General features: G+C 44.2%; 1 protein-coding gene across 1 annotated transcript in view; it reads right to left on the reverse strand.

Annotated features, from left to right (window-relative positions):
* Positions 1 to 27,142, reverse strand: part of CLSTN2 (calsyntenin 2) — a 628,388-nt gene that overhangs the window by 67,766 nt on the left and 533,480 nt on the right. Inside the window, exons 7-8 of the mRNA XM_081235450.1 lie at positions 25,990 to 26,238; positions 18,333 to 18,454 (exon numbers count right to left, since the gene is read on the reverse strand). Of these exons, the coding sequence (XP_081091576.1) occupies positions 18,333 to 18,454; positions 25,990 to 26,238 (371 nt within the window). The remainder of the gene's footprint in view (positions 1 to 18,332; positions 18,455 to 25,989; positions 26,239 to 27,142) is intronic.

A 27,142-nucleotide genomic window follows, 5' to 3' on the forward strand; every position in this document is an offset into this window, starting at 1 on the left:
AACGAAGTGAAGCAGTTATACATATACATATATCCCCATCTCTTCCCTATTGTGTCTCCCTCCCTCCCACCCTCCCTATCCCGCCCTTCTGGCTGGTCACAAAGCACCGAGCTGATCTCCCTGTGCTATGAAGCTGCTTCCCACTAGCTATCTATTTTACATTTGGTAGTGTATATATGTCCATGCCACTCTCTCACTTTGTCCCAGCTTACCCTTCCCCCTCCCCGTATCCTCAAGTCCATTCTCCAGTAGGTCTGTGCCTTTATTCCCGTCTTGCCCCTAGGTTCTTCATGACCTTTTTTTTTTTAGATTTCATATATATGTGTTAGCATACGGTATTTGTTTTTCTCTTTCTGACTGACTTCACTCTGTATGACAGTCTCTAGGTCCATCCACCTCACTACAAATAACTAAATTTCATTCCTTTTTATGGCTGAGTAATATTCCATTGTATATATGTACCACATCTTCTTTATCCATTCATCTGTCGATGGACGCTTAGGTTGCTTCCATGTCCTGACTATTGTAAATACAGCTGCAATGAACATTGTGGTACATGACTCTTTTTGAATTATGGTTTTCTCAGGGTATATGCCCAGTAGTGGGATTGCTGGGTCATATGGTAGTTCTATGTGTAGTTTTTTAAGGAACCTCCATACTGTTCTCCATAGTGGCTGTATCAATTTACATTCCCACCAACAGTGTATGAGGGTTCCCTTTTGTCCACACCCTCTCCAGCATTTATTGTTTGTAGATTTTTTGATGATGGCCATTCTGACCGGTGTGAGATGATATCACATTGTAGTTTTGATTTGCATTTCTCTAATGATTAATGATGCTGAGCATTCTTTCATGTGTTTGTTGGCAATCTGTATGTCTTCTTTGGAGAAATGTCTATTTAGGTCTTCTGCCCGTTTTTGGATTGGGTTGTTTGTTTTTTGGATATTGAGCTGCTTGTAAATTTTGGAGATTAATCCTTTGTCAGTTGCTTCATTTGCAAATATTTTCTCCCATTCTGAGGTTTGTCTTTTTGTTTTGTTTATGGTTTCCTTTGCTGCGCAAAAGCTTTGAAGTTTCATTAAGTCCCATTTGTTTATTTTTGTTTTTATTTCCCTTTTTCTAGGAGGTGGGTCAAAAAGGATCTTGCTGTGATTTATGTCATAGAGTGTGCTGCCTATGTTTTCCTCTAAGAGTTTGATAGTGTCTGGCTTTACATTTAGGTCTTTAATCCATTTTGAGTTTATTTTTGTGTATGGTGTTAGGAAGTGTTCTAATTTCATTCTTTTACATGTAGCTGTCCAGTTTTCCCAGCACCACTTATTGAGGAGGCTGTCTTCTCCATTGTATATTCATGCTTCATTTATCAAAGATAAGGTGACCATATGTGTGTGGGTTTATCTCTGGGCTTTCTATCCTGTTCCATTGATCTATATTTCTGTTTTTGTGCCAGTACCATACTCTCTTGATTACTGTAGCTTCGTAGTATAGTCTGAAGTACAGGAGCCTGATTCCTCCACCTCCGTTTTTCTTTCTCAAGATTGCTTTGGCTATTCGGGGTCTTTTGTGTTTCCATACAAATTGTGAAATTTTTTGTTCTAGTTCTGTGAAAAATGCCAGTGGTAGTTTGATAGGGATTGCACTGAATCTGTAGATTGCTTTGGGTAGTAGAGTCATTTTCACAATATTGATTCTTCCAATCCAAGAACATGGTATATCTCTCCATCTATGTGTATCATCTTTAATTTCTTTCATCAGTGTCTTATAATTTTCTGCATACAGGTCTTTTGTCTCCTTAGGCAGGTTTATTCCTAGGTATTTTATTCTTTTTGTTGCACTGGTAAAACACTTTTTATTTGAGTCTAGATAATAGGTAGAATAGTTTCTCTTTGCTTTATGCCCACATAGCTAAAGCCTCATTGTCCCCTTATATTTGTGTTGGTAATGAAACCTTTTGAGAAGGCTGTATTTGATGGAAGGGTACATGACCCTTTTAATAGAAGCAGACCACATTATGAAGCTGAGGCCAAGCTCTGTTTCCAGGGCAACCTAAACAGAATGACAAGGGGTACTTGGTGTCTAACATTTCATGTAATGTCCTGAAGGCAGATATTAGACTTTCCTATTGGGATAAGAAAGAGTCTTCTTCCCCATGAGCACACAGGAAGTTACCACCTACCCACCAAAGAGAAGATGGCAGTGAATCCACAGGGTCAAGCACAGGGGTGGCTCCAGCATGGTCTTATCTTCATCTTGGACAATAGAGTCAGGACAGGATTAGGAAGAATAATTCATCCCCTCTGATAAACAGGAGGGAAGGCCAAAATATCTACCTTTAATTACATTATAAGGATATTGACTGCAGAGCCTCCATTGGGCTGTTCTTAGAGGCTGGTTTGGCTCTTGATGGCAAGAGGGCCACAAGGTCTGGAAGTGAGAGATGAGGATTTAAGGCAATGCCAAGTAAATATGGGATGCTCTTGATGCAAATGAGGGATCATTTCTGAGACCTTTGTAGATACCCTAATTTGTAAATATTTTTATAATTTTCCCTTTAACCTCTAATTTATGGCTAGAATCATTGCTTTTGCAGACCTCTTTACTTTATTCACTTTCACACCCAGCATAAACAATTTGAACAAAGAGTGATATTTCTGCTTAAAAGGGAAAAAAGGACACTTACTCCATCCCAGTATGCTGATTAGCAGATGATACACACAGGGCTCTAGGCCCCAATGATACACAGTTTTAAAATGTACCTAAGATTTGTTTTAATCTGGTGTGGCAAGATACACCCATGAAAGAAGTTGTTTTTATACTCATAGATCCCTACAAACAGGAGGCATGGCACACCGTGAAGGGCCACACAGGGAAGCACCAGGGTTGCTCAGGAGGCAGAGTGTGTGGGAAGAATAATTGGCTGAATAATTCAAGTGGGCTCTGGGCTATAACGGTGGTCCCTAGTTGTCCAGTACCTGGCCCTGGAATGCTTTAGGGCAGGTGTATAGTGTTCTGGTCTGCAGGAGCCCAATCAAAGGAGGCTGATGGGGTATGGACTCTGGATTTATTAGCTTTCAAAACAAAGGTGTGCTGGCAGACAATTCATTTACTATCTCCAGGAACGCATTAACCCTGGGAGAGGTACTTCCTTCCTGGGTCCACAAGGCCCCCAAATATCAAAGCATCAAAGTATAAGGGGAAAAAAACCATGATTGATACACAAGGAGACAAGGTTGACACTGTTGCTTACAGCCATGAGAGCAGCAAATTCCACCTTGCTCTCTATTCCCACATTCCTAGGTCATTTTCCAAATCCCTTAAACTTACACCTGTTGGTTCTCTTGCTTACTTTCTGAAACCCAAACCTCAGAATTTTCTCTCTAGGCCCTTGACAACCCTGTTTCATGGCAAATAGACAACCCTACATTCTTAAATATTGTGCCCAATTTCAACTAAGGGTTGGGAGGTAAGATCAGGCCCTCCTTCATCATTCATACCACCTCTTGAGCACTCTCCTTAAGCACTGTCTAAAAATCCCAGGTTCAATTTCTCCATTCCTGTTGTGGCCCATGCACATCAACTGTTCTTTGCCATTGTCACCACCATTGCCCATTTGTTTGTCTGTTGCAAGAAACCTACAACATCCTGAGCTTGTATTTTTTCCTGATCATCCCTTTAATCTCATGATCTTTAAAGTAGGCCTTCTTTCATATGCATCTTTAGTTTATCATAGTATACTTAGAGCTAACATTATAACACTTTACATAAAATGTGAGAACCATGCAACAGTATAACTCCATTCCCCACACTCATCATCTGTTCTACTGAGTTTGTGTATTTTAAATTTATATACATTATATACCCACAACACACTGTTGTAATTGTTGAAGTAAAAGTCATGGTTATTTACAGAAATTAGGAGAAAAGGAAAGATGGTCTTTTATATTCACTCTCATATTTACCATTTCCAGTTCTCTTCTTTCCTTCTTATAGATTTGTTTTTCCATCTGATACCATTTCCTTTCTATCTTGAAGACTTACTTTGTCATCACATTGTCTTTTGGTCCCCATCATTTCCAGTAAAATGTCAGCTGTAATTCACATTGTTGTTCCCTCATATGAAAAATAATTTTTTTTCATTTTCTCTGGGTGCTTTCAAAATTTCCTCTTTATTTTTGGTGTTCAACAGGTTGAGGATGATGTGTTTAGGAGTGTTCTTTGTATTTATCCAGTTTGGAACTTGCTTATCTTATTCAAACTTTAAAATGATGTTTTGCACCAAGTTTGGAAAATTTTTTGACCACTATTTTTTCAGTTAATTTTTTATACCCCATTCACTTATTCTTGTCCTTTGGTCCTTTTAAGAATTTTCTCTTTTCTCCTCTCCTTTCTTCTCCTCTCTCCCTTCCCCCTCACTGGCTCTAGATTTTAAGAAAGCTTGCTTCTCTCCCCTTCCCTCTTCATATTGTACAATTGCTTTTGATGTCTCTTCCAGTTCATTGACTCTTCTATCTCAAATCTGCTGCTAAATCCTTCTTTTCATTTTAGATATTGTATTTACCACTTTAGATTTGACATTTCTGTATAGTTTCCATTTCTTTGCTGATATTCTCTATCTGTTCATTCATTGTTACAACATTTACTTCAAAGCTTTTTAAAACAATTTAAAATAGCTGCTTTAAAACTGCTTTCTGAAAATTCCAATATCTGTGTCATCTCAGGGTCTGTTTCTCTTGAATGATTTCACTCTGAACCTTAGGTCACATTGTTTCCTGTTTCCTCACATGTTTAATAATTTATATTTAATACTGGGGACTGTGGATTGTACATGTTAGAAACTCTGGATTCTTGTTATCTTTCTCTGAGGTTGTTGATTTTTATTAAATTACTGGATGGTCACCTTGTACCTGTAGAGTTTGGTTTTATACTATGTAAGGGTATTACTGTTTGGGTTTACCCTTAATTTTGGACAAGTCTGTAAATCCTGGCATATGATCTTTACTTCTAATATATGTCTCTTCTGTCATTTCATTGGAAAACTCTAGGTGTTTACCTAGTCCTTATAACTTGGAGGAATTCCAAAATTTGTCTAATTTCAAGTAAGCGGTAACTAAAATCTCTGATCAGTTTTTTCATCTCTCCTGCTATCAATTTTCACTGGGTTTCCAAAGTCTCCTCTGTGTGTACCCAGTTCAGGGGTCAGACAAGGATTTGAGGGAAGTTTATATTCAGAGTTTGAGTTCTCTTCCTGTATATCCCTCCTTTCTGATATTAACTCCCTAAATTTCCAGGAATTCTGGCATTGATGAACTTCATTCTATAACACTTCAAGCTCAGAGAACTGTGGCTTGCTTTCTTTGTTCCTTCTTTCTTTTCATTCTTTAATTGTTTTCAATTATTATTTTTAATAACTTTATTAAATAGCTGTATAGATAAAATTTATTTTATATATCATAAAATTCACTTGTAATTGTATGATTCAATAATTTTTAATAAATTTATAGAGTTGTGCAACAACCATCACAATCTAGTTTTAGAACATTTCCATCACCCCAAAATGGCTGTGCTCATTTACAGTTGACTTTTACTCTGACTTCGAGCCCTAGGCAACCATTGATCTATTTTCCATCTCAAAATTGCCTTTTGTGAACATTTCATGTAAATGAAGTCATGGACTATCTAGTCTTTGTTGTCTAGTTTTTATCACTTAGCATAATGTTTTTGAAATTCATCTGTGTTGTGTAAATTGATATGCTGTATATGTTGTTCCTTTTTATTGCTAAACAGCATTCCATGTATGGATACACAATAGGTTATTTATTCATTCACCTGTTAAAGAACATCTTGTTTTTGTTTTGTTTTGCTTTTGGAAGCTTTTTTTCAATGTTCCTCAGATAATACCTACATAGCCAAACTGGTACTTGTAGGTCTATGGAGCAGTGTTTGGGAATCACAGTGTAGAAGATCAGATTATGACATTCAGATAAGGACTCGTTTTTTAAAATTTAAGCAGCATTTATTGGACACATTTGTTTGTGTTAGACACTGTGTTAAATGTTAAAGAGGTGAAATAAGACATGAAATCTCAGTGTAGTGGAAGGAATGAATCAACAAACAAATAAGTGTAATAAAGTGTGAAAAATGTGATAAAATTCTGGGGCCCCCATGGAGTTAAGGTCAATTCTCTATGGGAGAGGGAATTACAGGAAAGTCTTTATCAAGAATGTGAGCCTTGAGTCTTGAAAGATGGTCTTGAAAGATGAACAGGTCAGTCAGATAGTGGAAATAACTTGCCTTCCCATGACACATTCTCTTTTATTCTTAAAAGCCATGCAGGGCTTCCCTGGTGGCACAGTGGTTAAGAATCCTCCTGCCAATGCAGGGGACATGGGTTCGAGCCCTGGTCCAGGAAGATCCCACATGGCACGGAGCAACTAAGCCTGTGTTCCACAACTACTGAGCCTGCATGCCTAGAGCCCATGCTCTGCAACAAGAGAAGCCACCACAATGAGAAACCCACGCACCGCAATGAAGAGTAGCCCCACTCACCACAGCTAAAGAAAGCCTGCGCGCAGCAACGAATACCCAACTCAGCCAATAATAAATAAATAAATAAATTTATATTAAAAAAAAAAGTCATGCAGATAGGTGCATACATAGTGTTGTCCAATCTGTCTGTGCCTGGGAATTGTATGGAAGCAAATTATTCCGGCGAGTGTCTGCTGAGATCAATGCATGGAGAAATACTGTGAAAACTTGGCAGATACCCCATTCTCCCAAGCTATATAAATACTTCTCAACAAGATAAACACATAATGGAAAAGAACACGGAGCTTTGGAGAATAATGGACTTGGTCCAACAGTTTAGGCAAATTACTTAATCTTTCAGAGCCTCAATTTCAGTATCTATAAAATGGAGTTAAGAAATAACTTCAAAAGTAACTGGGCAGCTTAGACTTAATGTATGCAAAACAATGAATTTAGGGATTGGCACACAACAGCCTCTCAAAAAATGCTAGTTTTCCTTTTTTCCGTCACATATACCGTTATTGACTGCTTGCCATTCTTGCACCTAAGGGCTACTAGAAGTTAATGCAATCATAAGGCTTATCTTGTGTTTTGATTCTGATTTCTATTGTCTCAAGAAAGTCACCATCTTCTGAGTAACCAAGAGATGCAGTAGCTGATTCATAATGAGGCCTTTCTTCCTTCTAAATATGCACTAATTGTCAAGGTGATGGAGGAGGTTCATTATTAAAAGCATAATTAAAGGGCACTTCCTTTAGCTAAATGGATGAGCAGAAAGTGCAGCAATATTTTCATGTTTAGACATTAAGTATGGAAACAGATGACTCAATGGGAGGAAGCAGGGAAGGTAGGGCAAATTACTCTCACTGCCCAGGGCCTCCAGGGTTATTGCTTTGCAGGACATCCTTGGAGGAGTAGTCTTCCCTGGGAAATCAGCTTCACTGGATTCTCTTGTTTTATGGGATGAACAGTCCTTTCACCACTGTACCTCAGGAGCAAGGTCATCTTTACTTCAAAAGATGCGAAAATATGATTCCTGAAAGCTGAGCTTGGAATCTGTTTCTTGCTGGACATCCATGCCCTGTTCTAAACACTTAGGTATCAGCATGGATATTGATTCATTCTTGTCATCCTGTATATTCCTTAAGGTTGTAAATTCTCCCAAGTCAATAATAGTGCCTTTTACCCTCTTGGCATATGTGTGTCTTGAGGTCATATTCAAGGTTCTTCCATTTATTAGATAAGAGATGTGGAAAGATCCCTACTATGTCTCCTATTCCTCATCCTTAACCTGGGTGTTTTGCCTAAACTGCAAGATTTTTGTTAGAATTAAAAGAAAGTGCTTGGCACAAAGTAAGAACAGAAGTAATGTTCAATGCAATTCTCCTTCTCAGTATACAGCGACTTCATGGTGATCAGTGCCTCTGCCTTGTGTCTCTTAAATGAGGGCGTTAGCACTAGAATGTGTCATTTTGTATCAGGTTTCAATTTTGCCAATTTCTTGTGTTCTATACTGTGGAAGTGACAGAGAGAAAAAATATCTTTCATGTAACAAATGCAGACACTTGGGTTTGATGCCAAGGAGGAGTCTCCCTCCCCTCCCACTGGCACCTAATCCCCAAAGCAGTCTGAAAAGACAGGAGCAAGGCACAGCCAGTGTGGTGACTGAGTCAAAGCTGCTTCCATTGGGACCACTCCAAGGCTTGAGCATCTTATTACTGAAACAGTGATTTGATTTACTAAGCATTTGTAATTGTGTTGACATTGTTTTCTTCTTTTTAACAGTAAAACGAGAATCTGTTTTTAAATATGTATTACTGGATGTCTACTGAAAAAAATGCATTTGTTGCCTCTGGGCAGATGTACAGGCTAAGACACAAATAATGATTTCACAGGAGCAAAAGGAATTACTGAGCAGATGCTCATCTGGGGAAAAGAGACCAGAGAGGAACCAGGTCTGACAGCAAAGGGAGAAAGGTATAGGATAATTAGCATATTTGACTTGTTTAAATTTAGCAGTGGTATAGCCTTCTACTTCAAGATGGAATGAGAGAGTGGGAGAAGCCAGTGAGATTGCAGCAGAGAAGAGAATTATAACCTAGTAGGACCCTATGGGACCTTCCTGGTACAGACTCTCCCCCGCCCCCAATATGCTCTGCTTGTCTCTTATCTGTAGAAAAACTTTAGCCTCCTAGGCCTTCCCTGAGTTCCAAAGAATAAATTTAATCAGAGAAGTGAGAAAATGCAGAAGGAAAGGAAAACAGTTAAGCAAGACAAAACAATAATTTAGCCATTAAACAAAGTCAAGGAGCTTTAGTTCCTCCACAAGAGCCATAAATAATATTTCTGAGCCATGTCCTTTGATCTGTTTTGCAAATTCTGAAACCCCCACCAGGTGGAAGAAGTGAACTGTATGTTGCCCACAAGCATGTAGATCCCAGACAGGTTGGAAACAGAAGGTTGATGACGTTGACTCCCAATTACCTCACCGCCAACCAATCAGAAGAATGTCCAAAAGCTGATCAAGCATGCCACAACCTTCCTCCCTCACCCTGTCTTTAAAACTCTTTCCTTGAAAGCTATTGGTTTCTTAGGCTCTAGCTGCCTGGACTCCTTGCTTGATGCCCTGCAATAAATGCTGCACTTTCCTTCACCATAATTCAGTGTCAGTAGATTGGCTTTAATGCTAGTAGGGAAGCAGACCCAAGTTTGGTTCGGTAATGGAATGACATTCCTGCAGGTCTCAATTCACCAAGAGTTTGGATTCTCCTTTAGCATAGGCTCTTCAGAAGAAAAATGAAAGAAAATCCTTTGAGTAATAATGGAAATCCAAGAAAGCCTTGAGCAACCAGCTCTTCAAGCAAATGGCTCAGGATATATTGATGAGTAAGTCTAGGGAAACCCTCAGTGGATTTGTGGAGACTATGTTCCCAGTATGGCACAGATAGAGTTATCTATTTGTCATCAGACCTTACTGTTGGTTAGGCTCGAGATCAGCTCCACTCACATCTGGCAGCCCTCATCTTCACCTGGCTGAATTTCCCTTCCTTCCTTTTATTCACTTTACTTTTGTCTCTTGGTAGCTTCCTCCTTTTAATCAGAGTTCTGCCCCTGAAACTCTGCAGAAGTCCCTTTCTTTCCAATAATAATAGCAGTGGCTGTTTGCTAACTGCCCACTTGTAGATCAAAACTCTACTTGTGCTATCCAGACGAACCAGAGCAGGGGGTTCATTTGGGAGCTGCTTCTAGGGAGGAGGAAAGAGGAAGTGGGAGAGCGAGTCAGGGACAGAGAACAAGCCAGTACAAGAGGGCAATGTCAAGGTCATGGCTGCGGCAGGTGGGATAGAGGGGCTGGCTTCCCAGGGACTCCTGAGAAGCGTGCAGGGGGCTGCCCAGAAGTGCTCCCCACCTCCACGCCTAGTTGCTCCCGTGCCCTCTGGGTGAGAGGTGCTCCCAGGGCAGTAAAGTTGCTGCTCCTGGACTGTGCTCCTTGGAGCCAGGAGGCTCCTCTCGCTGGGGAGCAAGCCCTGGGGCACAAAGCCGGCAGCACAGTGGGGTGAGGTGTGAACTCGAGGGGAGACCTTCCAGTGAAGCAGGCTTCTGTGCTTCAGGGGAAGGACAGGTATTATCTAGAGGATCTCATTTATGTAGCAGCTTTGTCAGTTGTAAGCTTCCAGGTGAGGCTCTGTCAAGAAGAAGAGGATTTTCTAAGTTTGTTTTAGCATTTTCGGAACCAAGCATGAAGGTCTCAGTGTTTCTTCCCTAAAGGCAGAGAGGTACCTTTAGGGAAGATGATAAGAGCCACTTATCATGGCTGGTGAGGGGGCCGGCACCTCAGACTAGAGGAAGAATATGGCTTAGGGCAGGAGGAAAGGCTAAATATGCCCCTTGGGGATCCTAGTCCAGAGACTCGTGAGGAAGAAGGCTTGGTGACAAGCAAAGTAGGCAGTGAATGGAGGATGTTAAAGGCAGCGCCTCTTCCTTCCTCCCTCCCTCCTAGGGCCACGCCTCCAAGGGGAGGGGCTCCATAGAGACAGGGGTGTGGGGGTAGGCAGAGGCACCACACACTGTGGCTACAGAAGATTTTCTGAACCTGCCTGGATAGCTGGGCCCAGGGTCACCTCAGTAAAGTGTGGGGAGATGGGAGGTGGCCTCCCCAAGGCTTATGAACAGAGTATGCATTTCCTATTGCTGCTATGAGAAAAAACCTCAACCTTTGTGTTAAAACAACTCAGATTTATTATCTTACAGTTTTGGAGGTCAGAAATCTGAAATGAGTCTCCCTGGGCTACAATCAAGGTGTCAGCAGGGCTGTGTTCCTTCTGGAGGCTGTAATGGACAATCTGTTTCCTTTTTTTCCCCGGCTTATAGGGGTGGCTGCACTCCTTGGCTCATGGCCCCATACCACTCTGACCTCTGCTTCCTGTCACACCTTTTCTGACTCTAATCCTCCTGCCTCCCTCCTATAAGAAAACTTGTGATTACATTGGATCCACCTGGCTAATCTAGGATAATCTCCCTAGCTCAGGATCTTTAATTTAATCACGCCTGTAAAGACCCTTTGCCATGTAAGGTAACATATTCACAGATTTCAGGGATTAGGATGTGGACATCTTTGGGGCCATTATTTGTCTACCACAGGTGGCTCACTTGGGACCCCGAGGAGCCCAGGTGAGGTATTGTGGCATAGAGGTAACCAGTGCAGCAGAGATGGGGCAGGATGAAAGGCTTCCAGGAAAGGAGCTTTAAGGTGGAGAGAACACAGCTCAGGGAATGGGTTGAAGTGGCGGATTTCCAGCCTATTGGTTCCCTCTCTAAAGAAAACAGAACAACTGGGCTGACCACGTCAGCAGTTACCTTTCCAAAGAGCAGGAAATCCAGTCATTGCACAGTCCCAACCCGAGAGGACCTAGGGTGTCTTATGTGGGTCTGAGGACCCTTCTCCGCCAACACCATGAAGTCACAGACGCCACGTCTCCCAAAATGTGTAGAAGTTCTTAGAGATGGGAAGAGGAAAGGAGAGGGACTCAGAGAAGTGGGAGCTTGTCGGGGGCCCTTCTGTATTACAAAGAAATAAAGACATGAGAGCCACTGTATTTGTGATTCTCCCTATGTCCATTATCCATTCAGAACAACCCTGCAAGCTGGCATGTTAGAAAAACGTCATTTGGGATTCCTACAAAAGGAGAGGCAAAAGGGATTCTGGACATTCTTCCTCTCCCTCTGTTTAGGACACATGTTCTTAAAGGAAAGCAGGTCTCACTGAAGACCAGTGTCCAGGGCAGGACAGTGAGCAGGGTGGCGTCACTGCTTTAGAGGAAGCACTGCCAGTGCATCCAAGAGTTAGTCTTTAAATGTGGAATTAGAGCACTGACAATGCCCAATTATTTTGCTCATTAAGATGACTGGTCTGGACTGGACTGGACTGACCATTCTCCCATTAACTCCTTGGCACTTGGCTAGAATAATGATTCAACTCACTCATTTGACTCCCATTTTGGCTGTAAGAGCAGATGCAGATAAACTGATTCTACATCATTCTAACACTCTTTTCTCACCAAGAGTAAAGGATTTTGCCTCTTTCAGGGGCTTTAGATTCCTTTGCAAGTAGAATGGACCTGATGGGCAAAGGCGTTGGCCTGACAAATGTGAGTATTTGGCTCAAATCCTGACTCTGTCATTTGTTTCTGGGGGAATTTGGGCCTGTGACTTATTCTCTCCTTTATGTGGGAGGAAAGAAGACCACCTGGGTCTAAGGGACCCTGCCCCACTCACACTGGACCCTTTTCTTTGGGTGTGGTGCAGGGCCACTGGGGACCAGACATACCCCTTACTCCCCCTGATACTGGGAATCCAGCATTCTTCATGAGGGGTGGGGCAAGGGGCTAGGACAGGAAGCGCTTAGAAAGGACAAGTGGGTCTCATTAAAGAAGGTTTAAACTTCTCAAATAGTCATGTTATGGTGTGGTTTTCCTGTGTCCGAATGATAGTGGGGTTTTTTGGTTGTTGCTTTTTTGTTTTTGTTTTTATCAGTGACCAGAGTATAAAGATATACCACAGAACATTTCTTTGGTCTGATGATATGTATTTAAATGAGAAAATTTTAAAAATTGGAAGATTTTCTGTAGAAATCTGATTTCTCACTTCTGAACGACTGGAACTGCACCAGGCCTGGATTCTTGTGTGGCCTGGAGCTGTGTGGTGGTTGAGTCTGAATGAGGACCTACATTCACCCAGCCAGGCACCCGTACTTGCTTTGACTGCTTCTCCTGTCCATGATTATTTGGGACTCTTGCAGGAGAATGCTCTCCAGGGTCTCTGAAACTGGGTATAATCTGGGCAGGGCTGTGGGCTCCCAGGACAGGGTCATTCATATCCTTCTTCTCTCCCCGAGTGCCTGTTAACAAGTTCTGGCACAGAGAAGGCAATGGCCAACAGAATGTATCTCACTTCCGCTTCCTGTGCTACTTGCGATTTTTCAGAGATGCATCTTTTTCCCTTGTCTGAGCCTGGGGCACCTGTCCTTTTATTGGTCCGTTAAGGCTGTCACTCAGCTGTGTCTTCCAATAGGTGAACAGGCTGTAAAATACCAGCGGGTCTCCTTCCCAGCACCAGCAAGTCCAAAGGGAAGATCGTTAGAATTTGTGATGCTGAGTCTACCATATCCAAATAACATGAAAGCCAGGAGGGGCTGCAATTGAATAAACCTTTCCCAAGTGAGCTGGCAGCTGGGCCTTCTCCTCTGCTTTTGTCTGGGTTTACACATGACTAACTGCAGGCTTGAGGGATTTGCATTAGCAGATCATAAGTAAAAATCCCATTAAAATAACAGTCTCCTCATTGTTATGATCCCTTTTCAAGAGGTACACTGGATTGCCAGGGCATTTCTTGGGGTTGCCTGGTAATGGATTTACTTGGCAGTCCATATACCCTGGCAAAGGCCTTCTGAGGTGTAGGGCAAAGGGGTGGGCTTTTTGGAAGCACTCAGCTCCTCCAGGACAACTACCACACTCCCTGGGCACACACCTGAAGAGCTATGTGGAAGCCCGCCCACCTATCACGCCCTGGTTTCCATGCCGACAAGCAGCATCTGTCATGTGATTGATCTCCTGGCTGTGGAAAGAGAAGTGGAAGACCCTGATTCTATCACAACCCCTGCTACTGGCCCCACTGAATGGCCTGGCCTGAGTTACATTTGCTTAAATGTGGTACATTTTATGAACATCATACTAGCATTCCTCACATTTACATCCCTCAAATTCTTAGTCTTCTATTGAATAACAAAATGCTCTGATTGTGGTCCATTCTTTGGGGATAAATTACCAACTCAATAACATGATATAAAAAGCCTCTTGGCATTTAAATCCCACCTGCTCCTCCAAACTGGGGTCCTAACACCTGTTGAAACTGTACCCAAGCCCCTGTGTCCCTGTCTTTTGAAGTAAAAGGCTTTTGCTTTAGTCTCCCAGGTCTCCCCTGAGTCTTAAAAGAATCCCTAAGGTGGGCCAGGAATTTAAATACACACAAAACATTAGACTGGCTTAAAAGAGTTAATGATTAGGAATGTGAAGATACAGAAACAAAGAAGAGCTGTTGGGCCAGTAAACTGGTAACAGTTGAGACTATAAACCACCCACATAGCACAGTCACTGAACCCCCAGTTCCCTGAAAGATACAGATAAAAGCCTGACACACATTTCTAAGTTGTTTTACAGGAAGCAGACCCACCAGATGAAAACTGCTGACCAAGAGCACGTAGACCCCAGACTGGTTGAAACCAGAAGATTGGTGATGCTTGAAACTTCAGCTTGATGCCAACCAACCTGAGAATTGTGCACGAGCTGATCATGTATGCTGAGGGCCCCTCCCTCACACTGCCTTTAAAAACTCTTCCCTGAAAGCCATCAAGGGGTTCGGGTCTTTTGAGCATGAGCTGCCCATTCTCCTTGCTTGGCACCCTGCAATAAACGCTGTGTTTTCCTTCACCATAACCTGTGTCAGTAGACTGGGTTTACTGCATGCAGGAGAGAGGACCCAAGTCCAGGTTCCGTAACACTGTCAACACCTTCCCCTTCCACCCCGTCCTCGTGCCCTGACACACAGAAAGTTTACAGTCCCCTGAAGATGGCCCTCCTACTCATTCCCTGCCAGCTACCTGGTTCTCCCACCCTTCCCAGTGGCAGGTGCCCCTGGAATGGGCTCCCACAGGCTCCCCCTGCCTACCTGGCCCCCTGCCTTCTGTCTCAGCACACATCACATAGGACTGTACATAGGATTGTACACTGTCTGTTTATGTGTTTGTTTGCCCCATTATCATGGATACTTCCAGAGAGCAGAGGCTTTAGTTTAGCTGCAGAGCCTGGCACACAGTTTATACTCAGAATAAATGCGGTCCCATCAGGCAGTAGAACATTTATTAAGCTTTGGAATCCCTAAGGTGGGCCAGGAATTTGAAAACACACAATACATTAGACTGGCTTGAGCCCTTTCTGGTCAAGGCCAGGAAGTTTTGTAATATTTACAGAGCCACTGGTGGTAAAGTCAGTGAGATCTTTGAAATAACCTATTATCAAGATCAAAGCTGAACGTTTGAGACCCAGAGAGTAAAAATGGCAACATTTTTAGAATTTTAAAGTGTTCCATAAAAATGGATCAAACAACCAATTAATCACCAGGAGGTTTTAAAAGATTTCAATTTTCCTTTTCTTCTTCTCTCTCTCCCTCCCTCACTTCATTTCTCCTTTCTTTTGATCTCAGTATGCCTTCATCGTTGTGCCAACTTTTACTGGGCACCAACTGTGTGCCCAGGGCTACAATTTGCACTGAGAATTTGGAGAGAGTAAGACACAGTCCTGCCCGCCAGGATCTCAGCACCCAGTGAGCAGAGAGGAAGGACAAATGTGTCACTAGGATAGAGTAAGTACTGGGGAGTCTGGGGAGCATAGAGTCTGGGGAGCACAGAGGAGAGGCAAACTACTCACAGGGTGACCTGGGATGGCTTCCTGAGGGAGGATACTTTATCAGGTATACACAGTTTGGGCATCAAGTGATTTACTTCCAAGAAACTTTGGTAAGTTTCTGTCTACATAGGGAGTTAAATAGGGGACAGAGAAATCTGGGCTTGTCTGTATATACCACTGGATTGCTAGCATGAGTTTGGTGGAAGTTTCCTATATCCCACCCACTGTGGCTCCTTTCAGGGCATGAGCAGCTGTCCAAGTGAGCTGGGGCTTCTGGTCATCAATAGGCAGCCTTTACATTTTTTAATGTTAATTTCTTTAGTAGAAGAACACTATAGACTGAATTATGTCCCTGCAAAATTCATATGCTGAAGCCCTAACCCCCAACACGGCTGTATTTGGAGAAAGGGCCTAACCTTCATTAGGAGGTAATGAAGGTTAAATGAGGTCATAAGGATGGGGCCCTAATTCAATAGGGTTCGTACCTTATAAGAAGAAGGAAATGTACCCAAGCTCTCTCCACCATGTGAGGACACAGTGAGAAGGCTGCTGTCTATGGCCAGGAAGAGGGCCCTCATGGTGGGGGGGTGGAATTGGCTGGCACCTTGATCTTGGACTTTCCAGCCTCTAGAATTGTGAGAAATAAATGTCAGTTGTTTAAGCCACCCAGGCTGTGGTATTTGGTTGTGGCAGCCCAAGCTAAGACAAGGAAGACTGAGCTTGAGCAAAGTGAAGATTTGACAGTTTCATAGGGTTTCATCAAAACTATAAACGTTTTGCACATTGCATAATTCCTATCTCTAAGTTAATTTTAAATTAAAAAATAAAAACATTTAAAATTTTAATTAGCAAGTGCACCGAAGAGGCAGCCTAACCTACGGAAAAAGCAGGTCCTAACCATGGTTTGCTGTGTGACCTTGGGCAAGTTACTGGACCGTGGTCTTCTGCCTCATATCATTCACCTGGCAGGACTGGGGCAGAGATGAGAATGAGCCACTCATGCAGTGTGCCTAGCACAGAGCGGGCACCCATGAATGGTAATAAATGAGATCAGAGTAGTTTGGAAGGTATTCAGTGACTCTCAGCCCCTCCTTCAATTCACCACTTTGGGAACAGATTTCAGAATTCCTAAATTCACTATATTTTTTATCTGTAGAACCAGAATTCCTTCCTCACCTATTTTAAATTCCAAACCCTGTGACTTCATTTTCCTGTATCAGTGCTTCTCAATCCCATCTTAGGAAATGCTGCAGGGCATCTATAATGATCTCAGCCAGTACAGCAATGTTTTTTTATTAAAACCCCTCATGATATGGAATTTATTTTAATTCGCCTCAATTCGTATTACATATTTATAAAAACATCCCATATAAGCCAAATGGCATTTTAGAAGTTAGTTGAGAGGCTGCCGGGAAGTCAAATAAACAATGTCAAGATAGCATAATTTCTGCAAGACCCAGAATTCCTAATTCAGAGGAACATATATTAATCCAGATGCCTTATTTCCAAAACCCTGGGGTACAGCAGGATGGGATTTACTGAGAATGGATAAGGCAGTTGCCACAGGGCTCTCTCAAACATCTTTTGCATCAACCTGGCATCCTTGACCTTGTCACGCTGCCTGGTGTTCGACCATTGAGACATTCCCTGAGGTTAATGAATCTCTCTTTTAAAGAGCACATGTCAGTACTTCTGTATGGAGGAAGGGAGGTAGCAATCATACTCATCTTGGTGGAAATGAGTTCCTTCTGGCATGCTTCCCAGTGACACACTCTGAGATCAGCCCCACTGGGGGTCTGAGGCTTAAGTAGAAAAGGGAGAGGGTGGGGTAGACACGGGTAATTGGGAAAGAGAAGGGAAAGGATTATGAAACGTTCAGCCCTAGACAAGATGAGGCAGGTGGCACCCACAGGGAGGTTTGGAGGGAGAAAAGAAGACTGGGGGCCCCAGAAGCTCCCAGAATATGGGCTGGGCAGAAAGAAAGCAAAAAAGAGATGCAGTAGAATGAGCATCATTTCATCGGCTTCATTAAGCAGCATCCATTTGATGACCCTCTTCCCTGCTGACTGCCACACTCCCTTCTGACAATGTAAAACCATTGAACAAAAATTCATGCCCCCCACCTTCAAATCTAAGCAAAGGCCAACTCTGGGCTTGCTGCACTGACACTTCTTCAGCGGCACGGCCACCCAGAGAAGTGCCACCTCCGCAATCTCAGCACTGCACAGCCCTCCGAAACAGACACTTCAAAGCTTTTGATTCCAACCAGACACTTCATTTGTCATTGACAAGTACGACACAGCGGCCCTTGTGATGACAAGTCAGAAGGCCCTGGAGTGAGGCAGAGATTTTCCCACTTCAGAAAAGAACATGAACTGCTCACAGGGCACTGTGCCACTGATGACTTCAAAGTCCTCAGGTCCCTGTTCTCAACCTGTGTCACCAAAAGCGAGGCTGCACCGTCTCCCAAAGAGAGCATCAAAGAGGAGACATGGAGCATATATGACATAAATATGCGCCAACAAAGATCAGAAACGGCCTGGGGATGGAGAGGATCAGCTTCCCAGGAGCTCCGCGCGGAGAAAGTCGACAAGATGCACGCTGGCACCTACTGACGGGTGCTGGCTCTAGCCGGGAAGTGTGGCCCTCCCCACCTCCGACTGGTCTTTAAGGCTGCAGCTTCCATCCTGACTTTAAGATGCTGTGTGTTTCCCATGGTTGATTTTCCCCCAAATCAGCAAGTGACCAGAACCGTGAGATGCCTACCCACTGCCACCATCCCTGGAGCAACCAACTCTCCCCGCACGCGGGTGAGCAGGGGGCAAGCGCGCTGTGAGTGTGCCATACCTGGTCCAGCTTCCAGTGGAACTCCGCGGGGCGGAAGGTGTCTGCCTGGTCGAAATCCTTGCGCAAGAGGAAGACAAGGCGACAGTTGTGCATGTACAGGGCGTAGTGGTGCCGGTTCATTTCTGAAAAGCAGAAAGAGGATTTGAGGGGTTCCAGATTCCCTGTTCTGATCTCCACTCCATCACTTAGCACACCTCAGAAAACAAAGAAACAGGCATTCCAGTTTTCTCTTTTACAACTGGGTCTAATAAATCGTTCTAGAACACACATAGTGGAGCTCTCTGAAATGAAAGAGGAAGATTCAAGAAAGCTCACAGCAAAACTTCTGCTGAGTAGCCATTTGGGCTTTAAATACCAACCTAACTTATACTCAGATACTGCATCAGGTCCTGGATAAAATCACATAGGTTCACAAGCTCTTTTTGGTTTTTTTTACATATACTTCTGGGAGGGTCAAAGGGCCTCTCTAACAATCACATCAGCTACTCTGGGTTCCTTTACCATAGCTGGATTCTCCCAGAGTTCTGGGCTTTTATTTTATTTCATGAGGCTTGCCAACAGCAACCACAGAGCAGGTCTCCTTTTCTGCCTAATCTGTGTGCAGTTAAGGAAAGCTGCCTCACTTTTAGTTGCTGGGAGGAGGGGACATTGATTTCCCAGCGTTAGACATAGTTCCCTGAATTTCCAAAGCAATGAATAAATACTTCTTTCCCCATACACAGACAACAGATGGGACTTTTCTCTCCCCTGATAAGAAAACTTCCTTTCCTGCTTAAAAAAAAAAATCACACCATGGGTCCCAGCCAAGATGCCCTATAGTCACAAGATAACAGCCCTGGGAAGGTAAGGAGCTGTTCTTCGACCAATACTCAGAGGACTCACACATAGTAGCACACACAGAAATCTAATATGATGCACATGTTCCATAAATATTGGGCTAATGAGCAGGTGACCAGATACAGCAGAAAGAGCATGGGCCCTAGATTCAGAGAGACTTGGGGTGGAGCTGTATCTCTAGATGATGCTGAGAAAGTTATACAGCCTCTTAGAGGCTCGATTTCCTTCATGGTATCATGACAGGGATGCTGGGCTATCCTAATGTATCATGAGAATAGGATGTTGTGATTGATTATTGAACATCCTGTACAAACCTTGCCCGTGGAGGTATGAGTGGGAGGAATCAACACCAGTCCCACTTCTAGGCATGGGCTTTCAGTTGGTTTCAGACAAATAAGCTCATGAAAAGCCCCCTGCCACAGCGAATGGTTCAGGACCCAGGCCTGAGTTCAGTAGTACAGGCCATTCTCCTGGCCATGGGGCTTCTGTCAGGAAAGTGACTCAAGTCAGTCCAGTGATTCTGGAGCTGTTCTGAGTAGTTCTGGGAAAGAACTCTCTATCTCTTAGCAGGAAGCAAATAGAAGAGACCACCACCTCTCTCTAGAAGTTGCAGTATATAACTGGGAAGCTTGGAGCTGCTGCAGCCATATTTGCTAACATGAAATTGATATACATATGGCAGCAGATCTGAAAAATTGCAGAGAAAAGGACCCAGGACCTTGATCACACTTTACCTGAAGCTGTTTAGCTCTGTTAGTTACAAGAACCCTACATTCCCTTTATTATTTTGATTTTTAATCATCTGATATCAGTTTGATCTGTATTTCCTGTTCCTTGTAACTGAAAGCCTCTTAATTGATACAATGAGGAAATGTGTAAAGCATCTGCCCAGAAAAGATGCTCAGTGACTGTTAGTTATTACAAGGACTATTACACTGCCTCGTGACCATGATAACATAACAAAATAGTGTCAGATGCTGTTTTCACAAAAGTATTACCGTTCTTCAGGATGCAACCAAAGGATGGAAGGAAGGAGAACGTTCAGTTGCCAAGTGTTGTAGGTTTGGCCAAGGCCAATGTTCGGGTGACCACTCCACCTTTGCATTGATGAAACACCCAGGTCTGGTTATGGGGATTTTACTAAATACTTCTTGTTTCCCTCACTATTGCTTAAACTGATTTCCTATAGTTTCTGCTGATAACTATCAGGAAGATATAGAGAGCGGATTTCTCCCCTTTAGCTTCATCTGGAGTCAGGAGAGGTTGTGGTGACGAGGTGGAAGAAGAATGAAAGGACAGACCTCGCGGGAGTAACTCCTGGCCTCCCTCCAGAGGGTCCCCCCTCCCCCGCCCTCCGTTAGCTGGGTCCCTGGGGTCACCACCCACACCAGGGTAACTGGCTCTTCACTGCGCTGGTAACATGATACACTCAGAAATCAGCTTCACTTCTTTCCCTGTCCTTCAGTGTTCTCCCTGGTAACTGCCCCCCATTTCTTTGCCCACGTCTCTGGCAGATCCTAATGTATTCTGGTCACTTTCAGATATTAAAATAGTCTGTAAGGGTTCTCTCCAAATCAAACACCCGTGTCTCGTCAGTTAAAAGATCTTCCCCTCTTCGCTACTCAGCCTCGCCCCGTGGCTTGGTGGCCGCTGGTGGGGAAAGGACGAGGAAGGTGTGTACTTTCACTCTTCCTTCATTCCCCGAACCTCCTCCAGCTCCAGTCATGGTCAGGGGCAGGGGAAAGCGGCTAAGAAGGAAAGAAGTGGAGTCTCTTTAAAGAAGCAGTGAAGTTTGTCATTTTCCCAGGGATGTCCAGTGTCCTCTGACACGTGGGTGTCTACATATGGGCTGCTTCATGGGTGCACTGGCTGGGTTTTGGACAGGCTCTGCAGAGATGCCCCCATGGCCACGGAAGTGGGTTTGGGCCCCGGTGAAATATGTGTTTAGCCCTCCTTTCTCCACCCCCCAAACCCATAAGAAAGGGCCTGTTATAATCTTTACATAGGAATTGATCTGATAAGTGATGCAGTCCTTCCTGGGACATTAGTTCCAGCTTCAATCCCATCTTTCTTGACTCTTACCTCTCCATTCCTGGTGTAAGTGCTGTTGCCATGATTGACACTTTTCATGATTCCTCTCAGCTCCTGCCCTCCCTTGGTCACTTCTCCCTCCCGCCCACATCTCCTCCTCCTGATGGATCCCCTCTTCCTGGCATGCAGACCTCTTGGCTGTAGCTGTGACCATTTCTGGTTGCCCACTTGGTTTCCATGACTAGAACAGAAACATCTGTGTTCTGCCAAATTGTAGTAGGGCCACCCCTGAGGGCCGCCCCTGAGGGACTGCTGAGGCAGCCCCCATCAGCCTCTTGCCTTCACACCCCCTGGGCAAGAGTCGAATCCAGCTTTCGTGTACCCTGAACTCCCGGGTCACGAGTCAAACTTCCCCAGAGCTCTCCTGGGTTCTGCTCCAACACCAGCCTGGAGCAGATGTACAAGTGTTTGCAGCTCAGCCAACAGGCAGCTGGGAGTGAGATTCCCACCTCCTCTCTACCTCAGACAACCTCGGTCTCTCTGAGTGGTTTTCTGGGCATCTCTGGAAGTGTGGGAGTGTTTCTTTCCCAGCAGGCTGGGGGACCATCCCAGCGCCTCTGTAGCAGGCTGGCACCTCTGCCTCTGTCATCTGGTGATTGCTGGACCAGGTTGGCCCCTCTGTCTTGGAAAGCCCTGTATGAAAGTAGCTAGGACTACAGGTGGCACGTATCACTCAGAGGAAACTCAGAGTTAGCAAGAGAGCTGCATGCCAGGAAGCAGGGGACCTACAGGAGGAGCAGATGTGTGTTGGGAGAGAAGTTTCTAAGACAGGGCAGGAAAGAAACTGCTCACACCAGGAATGGAAAGAAAAGGGCCAACAAAGATGGCATTGGAGGGGGCACCAGTGCCTCGTGCAGTATCCTTGCGGTAGAGCCATTGCTGGGTATTCAGCTAACCTTGTTTCCTTTGCTCCTAGACACGTAGCTTAACTCATATCACTGCTTCTCCCATGGTTAGGTGGAGCCTTGGGAGCAAATTCTGGTCCAGAAAGTGTGAGTAGAAGTGAGGCACACCACTCTCTGGTCTAGCTAATAAAACCCTTCTGTGTTCAACCCTCTATTCTAACTTTCTGTTCTGTGGTTGAAAAGGGCAGCGATAAATAATTGAAGTACCTTGAGTCCCTGAATGTCTGAGCAAAGCTGAGCAACCTCATTCCCCAGCCCCACCTCGGGTTGCTGGACAATGGCAGGAGGAAAAACTGATGAAAGGGTGTTAGTCTTCGAGATGCTTCTTGTTGGTGGTGAGAGTGGTTTTCTTTCTTTCTGAAAACTGCAATTAGCCCTTGGTGACTAATCAATTCTCTTATCCAACTATTAATAAATTACTTCATGATAGGCCAGCAGTGATAAGTTTTAATTAGTGGGCAAGACGGAAACTAGTGCAATTTTCACTACGGGCGACTTGGTAATTTACGTCGATAGCTTTCCTAACATTTATATTCTTTGACTCAGTAATTCAGCTTCTGGTCAGGAAATAATCAGCAGCATCCATACAGGTATATACAAGAATGCTTATTATATATTACAAGAATGCCTATTACAGCATTGTTTTATTTGCATTTAAAAGGAGACAATCTAAATGTCTAACAAAAGGGAGCCAGTTAAATGAAGTATAATAAAGCCTAATAACAGAAGACTGTCATGTAATTCTTTTTTTTTTTTTGCGGTACGTGGGCCTCTCACTGCTGTGGCCTCTCCCATTGCGGAGCACAGGCTCCGGATGCGCAGGCTCAGCGGCCGTGGCTCACAGGCCCAGCCACTCCGCGGCATGTGGGATCTTCCCGGACCAGGGCACGAACCCGTGTCCCCTGCATCGGCAGGCGGACTCTCAACCACTGCGCCACCAGGGAAGCCCTGTAATTCTTATTTTTAAAGAATATTTTATCACGTAGAGAAATGATCTGGATATATGTAATGTTATTTAAGAGAAACATAACATAATGGTATCACATGTATTATAAAAATAGATGGAAAACTGTAACAACATTCTACATATATATAGAAGTAAAAATAAGATTTCATTTGGTAGTGAAATATACCAACTGTTAACAGAAAATCCCTCCAGGTATTAGAATTTTAGATGACTTTTGTATTCTTTTATACTCGTCTGTGTTTTTTAGGCTGCCTGTTATAAACATGTGTAGCTTTTATAACTTGGACATTTTTCTGACATATAAAAGCTCCAATCAAGTTTTAATTCGTTCCTGATAATTTTTTTATTTAGGACAAGGAGATATCTATAGGTATTTTTTTAAGGCAGAGAAATTAGAGGAAAATCTTCCGCATCTTTTCTTGTGCCAGCGTTGAACTGATTTGCAAAGGGTTACTTTATACTGAGCCCAAAGCTGAGCAGCGCCAGAGCCTGCAGGTTGGAGGGGCTGACATGCCTGTTCAGGGTGCTGCTCTGATGAAAGTGAGGCACCTTCGTCTAATGCAGAGTTTTCAGCCATGGCTGCACAAAAGAATCGCCCAGACTCTGACTTCCTGAGCTGGGGCAGGGCCCTGGCATCTAGGTACTTTTACAAGGTCGCCAGATTATTCCAGTGGAGAGCAGGGTTGAGAGCCACTGGTCTAGTAGCGTGGACCTGAAATGCGGGCCAGAGGAGCTAGGGCCAAGTCTGTTCCTTTGAAAATCAGTTGTGTTATCCTCGGCCAGTTGCTCAACCTTTCATATTCTAATTTCCTCCTGTGTGAGCCAGAGGTCTATATTTGTCAGGCCTGCCTCCCAGGGGTATTTGATACATTTCAGAAAGGACTGTATGTGTGTGGGCGCTAACCCCAGCCAGGGCTGCTTTGCATGCATCTGTATACTCCTAAGCCATTGTCTCCTGGATGCTGGCTCTGGATCATGCTGGGGACAGCCCACCAGACACTGCGAAGATGGTGCCACAGGGTGACTCCTGGGGTCCTGGGCTGAGCTGTGGACCCAGTCCCAAACCTCAGTGCCAACTTAAGAGGGTCTGCGGAGTCCTTCCTATACGAAGGGCCGGGAAAACAAATCCTTGGCACTGGCTCTGACACAGATTCACCATATGACTGGGAAAAGCTGGGCAACTCCCCCTGTTTCAGTTTCTATATCCAGAAAATACATTGGCTTCTACCGCAAATATTGATTGAAAGAGGAAATGTGGGGTCCTGGTAGTTGTATAATGTGGAATAAAACTAGAAATAATAATGATTATGACAATAAGAACATCAAGTTAATTAGTCGAGCACAGATTTTTTATCTGGAGCTGCTACGTGATTTCATACCTTATTTCATGTTTATTTTCCCCATTCTACATATGGGGAAACTAAGGCTCAGTGACATTAGCAACTCCTCGATTTTCCTTAAGTAGTGGAAAAGCTGCCATGTGAACTTCGGCTGTTCAGCTGCAAAGCTGAACGGTGAGCCGTTCTTCTATCCTGTCTTCTCACTGCGCTATCTGCTGTAGAGTAGTTATCATTTATTTGGGGTATTTTAACAAGAAGAGCATTTGAAATGGGAAAATGTGGACTTATAATTTAAGATTGACATAACATTTTCATAAGATATCAGAGTATTTGTGTGTGTGTGTGTGTGTGTGTGTGTGTGTTTGCATGTGGGGTGTGGTGACCAGAGCATAGCGATGGAATTTGCTGGATCTAAGCTTACATTCCAGTTCTGATACTTACCAGCTGAATAACTTGGGACAAGTTACTTAAAGTCTCAGGGATGTTTACTTATCCTTAAAACAGGAAACACGGTAATGCGTCTGTAAAATTGTTTCTAGAGATGTGAGGCACTGTTTAGAATAGGAAGAGCTAACACAGTTAGACTTCCGGTGCCTCAGGTACTGTTCTACTGCGCTATACATACATTGTCATTTACTCCTGATAAAAGAATAACAAGTGTTGCCAAGGATGTAGAAAAATCAGATCCCTTACACATTGCTAATGGAAATGCAAAATGGCACACCACTGTGAAAAACAGTTCGGCAACTCCTCAGAAAGTTAAACACAGAATTACAATATGACCCAGTAATTCTATGCCTAAAGTATCTACCCAAGAAAACTGAGAACATGTCCACACACACACACACACACACACACACACACACACACATACACAAACCCCTATGAGGTAGATAATACTATCATGCCCATTTTATAGACTGAGAAAGTGAGGCATTGAGAGGTTAACCCACTTGCCCGAGATCACACAGCCAGTAAGTGGTGGAGTGTTTTTAACCACCAAGCTGTGAACTGCCTTACACAGGCTCAGCAAGCTGAAAAATGCCTAACAAAGCTTAGCTATCATCGTTATGCACAGCAGTGATTTTCAAACTGCTGTTGTAAATTAGCAGGACCCTTTCATTGAAAATAAACTTCTGGAAATCTGTCTATATATTAATATAATACAGTGAAGGTAGAGCTGCTTTGCTTGAAGTAAGGATGAAGCCTCCTCCCCCAACCCCACCTCATATAGCAGCCTTAAGTTACTTCTGGGGATGCTGGGGCTCTGAAGAACCCAGTCGGAAAACCACCAATCCCAGCTTTTTGACTCTTTGTGTCTGTACCCTGCCTCCCTTTCCTGGTCCTGCTCTACCCCAAGGCAAGGAAATCATCAGCCAGAAAACCAGAGACCAGAATATTTTCCCAGGGCCCCTCTCACACTCCCACTTTTCTCCCATGCCCTTGGTGGCCGTGGCCGTGACTGAGCAGCTGGGACAGAGCGGGCAGACGCCAGGAGGGCTGGAGGCAAGACTCACCGGTTTTATCTGAGTTGCAGAGGATGGTTTCCTTCTCAGCTCTCACGCCAGGGCTGGGGCCGTGCTTCATCCACATGGTGATAGTGAACTGATCCGTCAGGTTCTTGGGTACAACCCCGTCAGGAATCTTGGCACCCTGCCTGCCATCGAACTTGAAGATCATCTCGCTGCTGTCCACCAGCAGTCCTGCGGTCCAGTTGGTGGCGGCGCTGGGGGACGGCAAGAGGTCGATGATGCCAGAGGAGGCTCCTGCGGGGGATGGGGACAGAAAGAACAAAGGGTCATTCCTCCCAGGGTGGGTGTCCTCACGTTCTGTTTTCTGCTCCTGGGTCAGAATGAACTACTCGGCATACTTACCCAGAGCTAGGTGCTCAGCCTGAGCTAGGTGACTCGGGAAAAGAAGGGTTAAATGCCATCCTTGCCCATGTTGCTCATGGTCGGCTTGGGGAGGCATCAGTAACTTACAGACAGAAGTATTGCATGTGGGAGGACAGAGTGCATTTAACTATTACACAAGAAAAAGGTGCTGGAGGAATTTAGAGAAATGAGATTACCCTGGGGGTTTCGATAAGCAGACGAGGGTCCTGGAGAAGGCCAGGGTTGGATTCGGGTCGATGGATTCATTCGCACGCTCATCCATCCGTTACCCTGTCAGCCATTTATTGAGCACCAATCGGGCGCCAAGACCCCTGCTGGGTGCTGCCGAAGTAAATGTGAATCAGCACAGTCCCTGACCTGGAGGAGCTCAGACCCAACAAATTGACAGACAACTGGGATGCAGTGTGATCAGAGCTGTGATGGGGAAAGTTCAGGTCCTGACCCCATGAGAAAGAGTATGAGTCACTTTGCACTCACCACGCTTTTTTCCAACCATTCGTTTAGGCCAAATGGTATAGCAGTTGAGAACATGGGTTCTGAAGTCAGCAGAACTTGAACCTGATGCCTGGTGGCGGGCGGCCTGGCTTGCTGGCCTTGTGACTGTGACCAGTGACCTCACCTTTCCGACTCTCCACCTGCTTCTCTGCCACCTGCCCTCCCAGCTGTTGTGGGAACTGAACAAGAGACACCTGCACCTGGGGCAGCACGCTCAGCACGCGATGAGCTGAGCTCACTCCACGTTACCTATAACTCTGTCGTTATTGTTAGAGCTGTT

The sequence above is a fragment of the Mesoplodon bidens genome (genome assembly GCF_964165515.1).
Source record: "Mesoplodon bidens genome assembly, chromosome: 5".
NCBI classification, from domain to species: Eukaryota; Metazoa; Chordata; class Mammalia; order Artiodactyla; family Ziphiidae; genus Mesoplodon; species Mesoplodon bidens.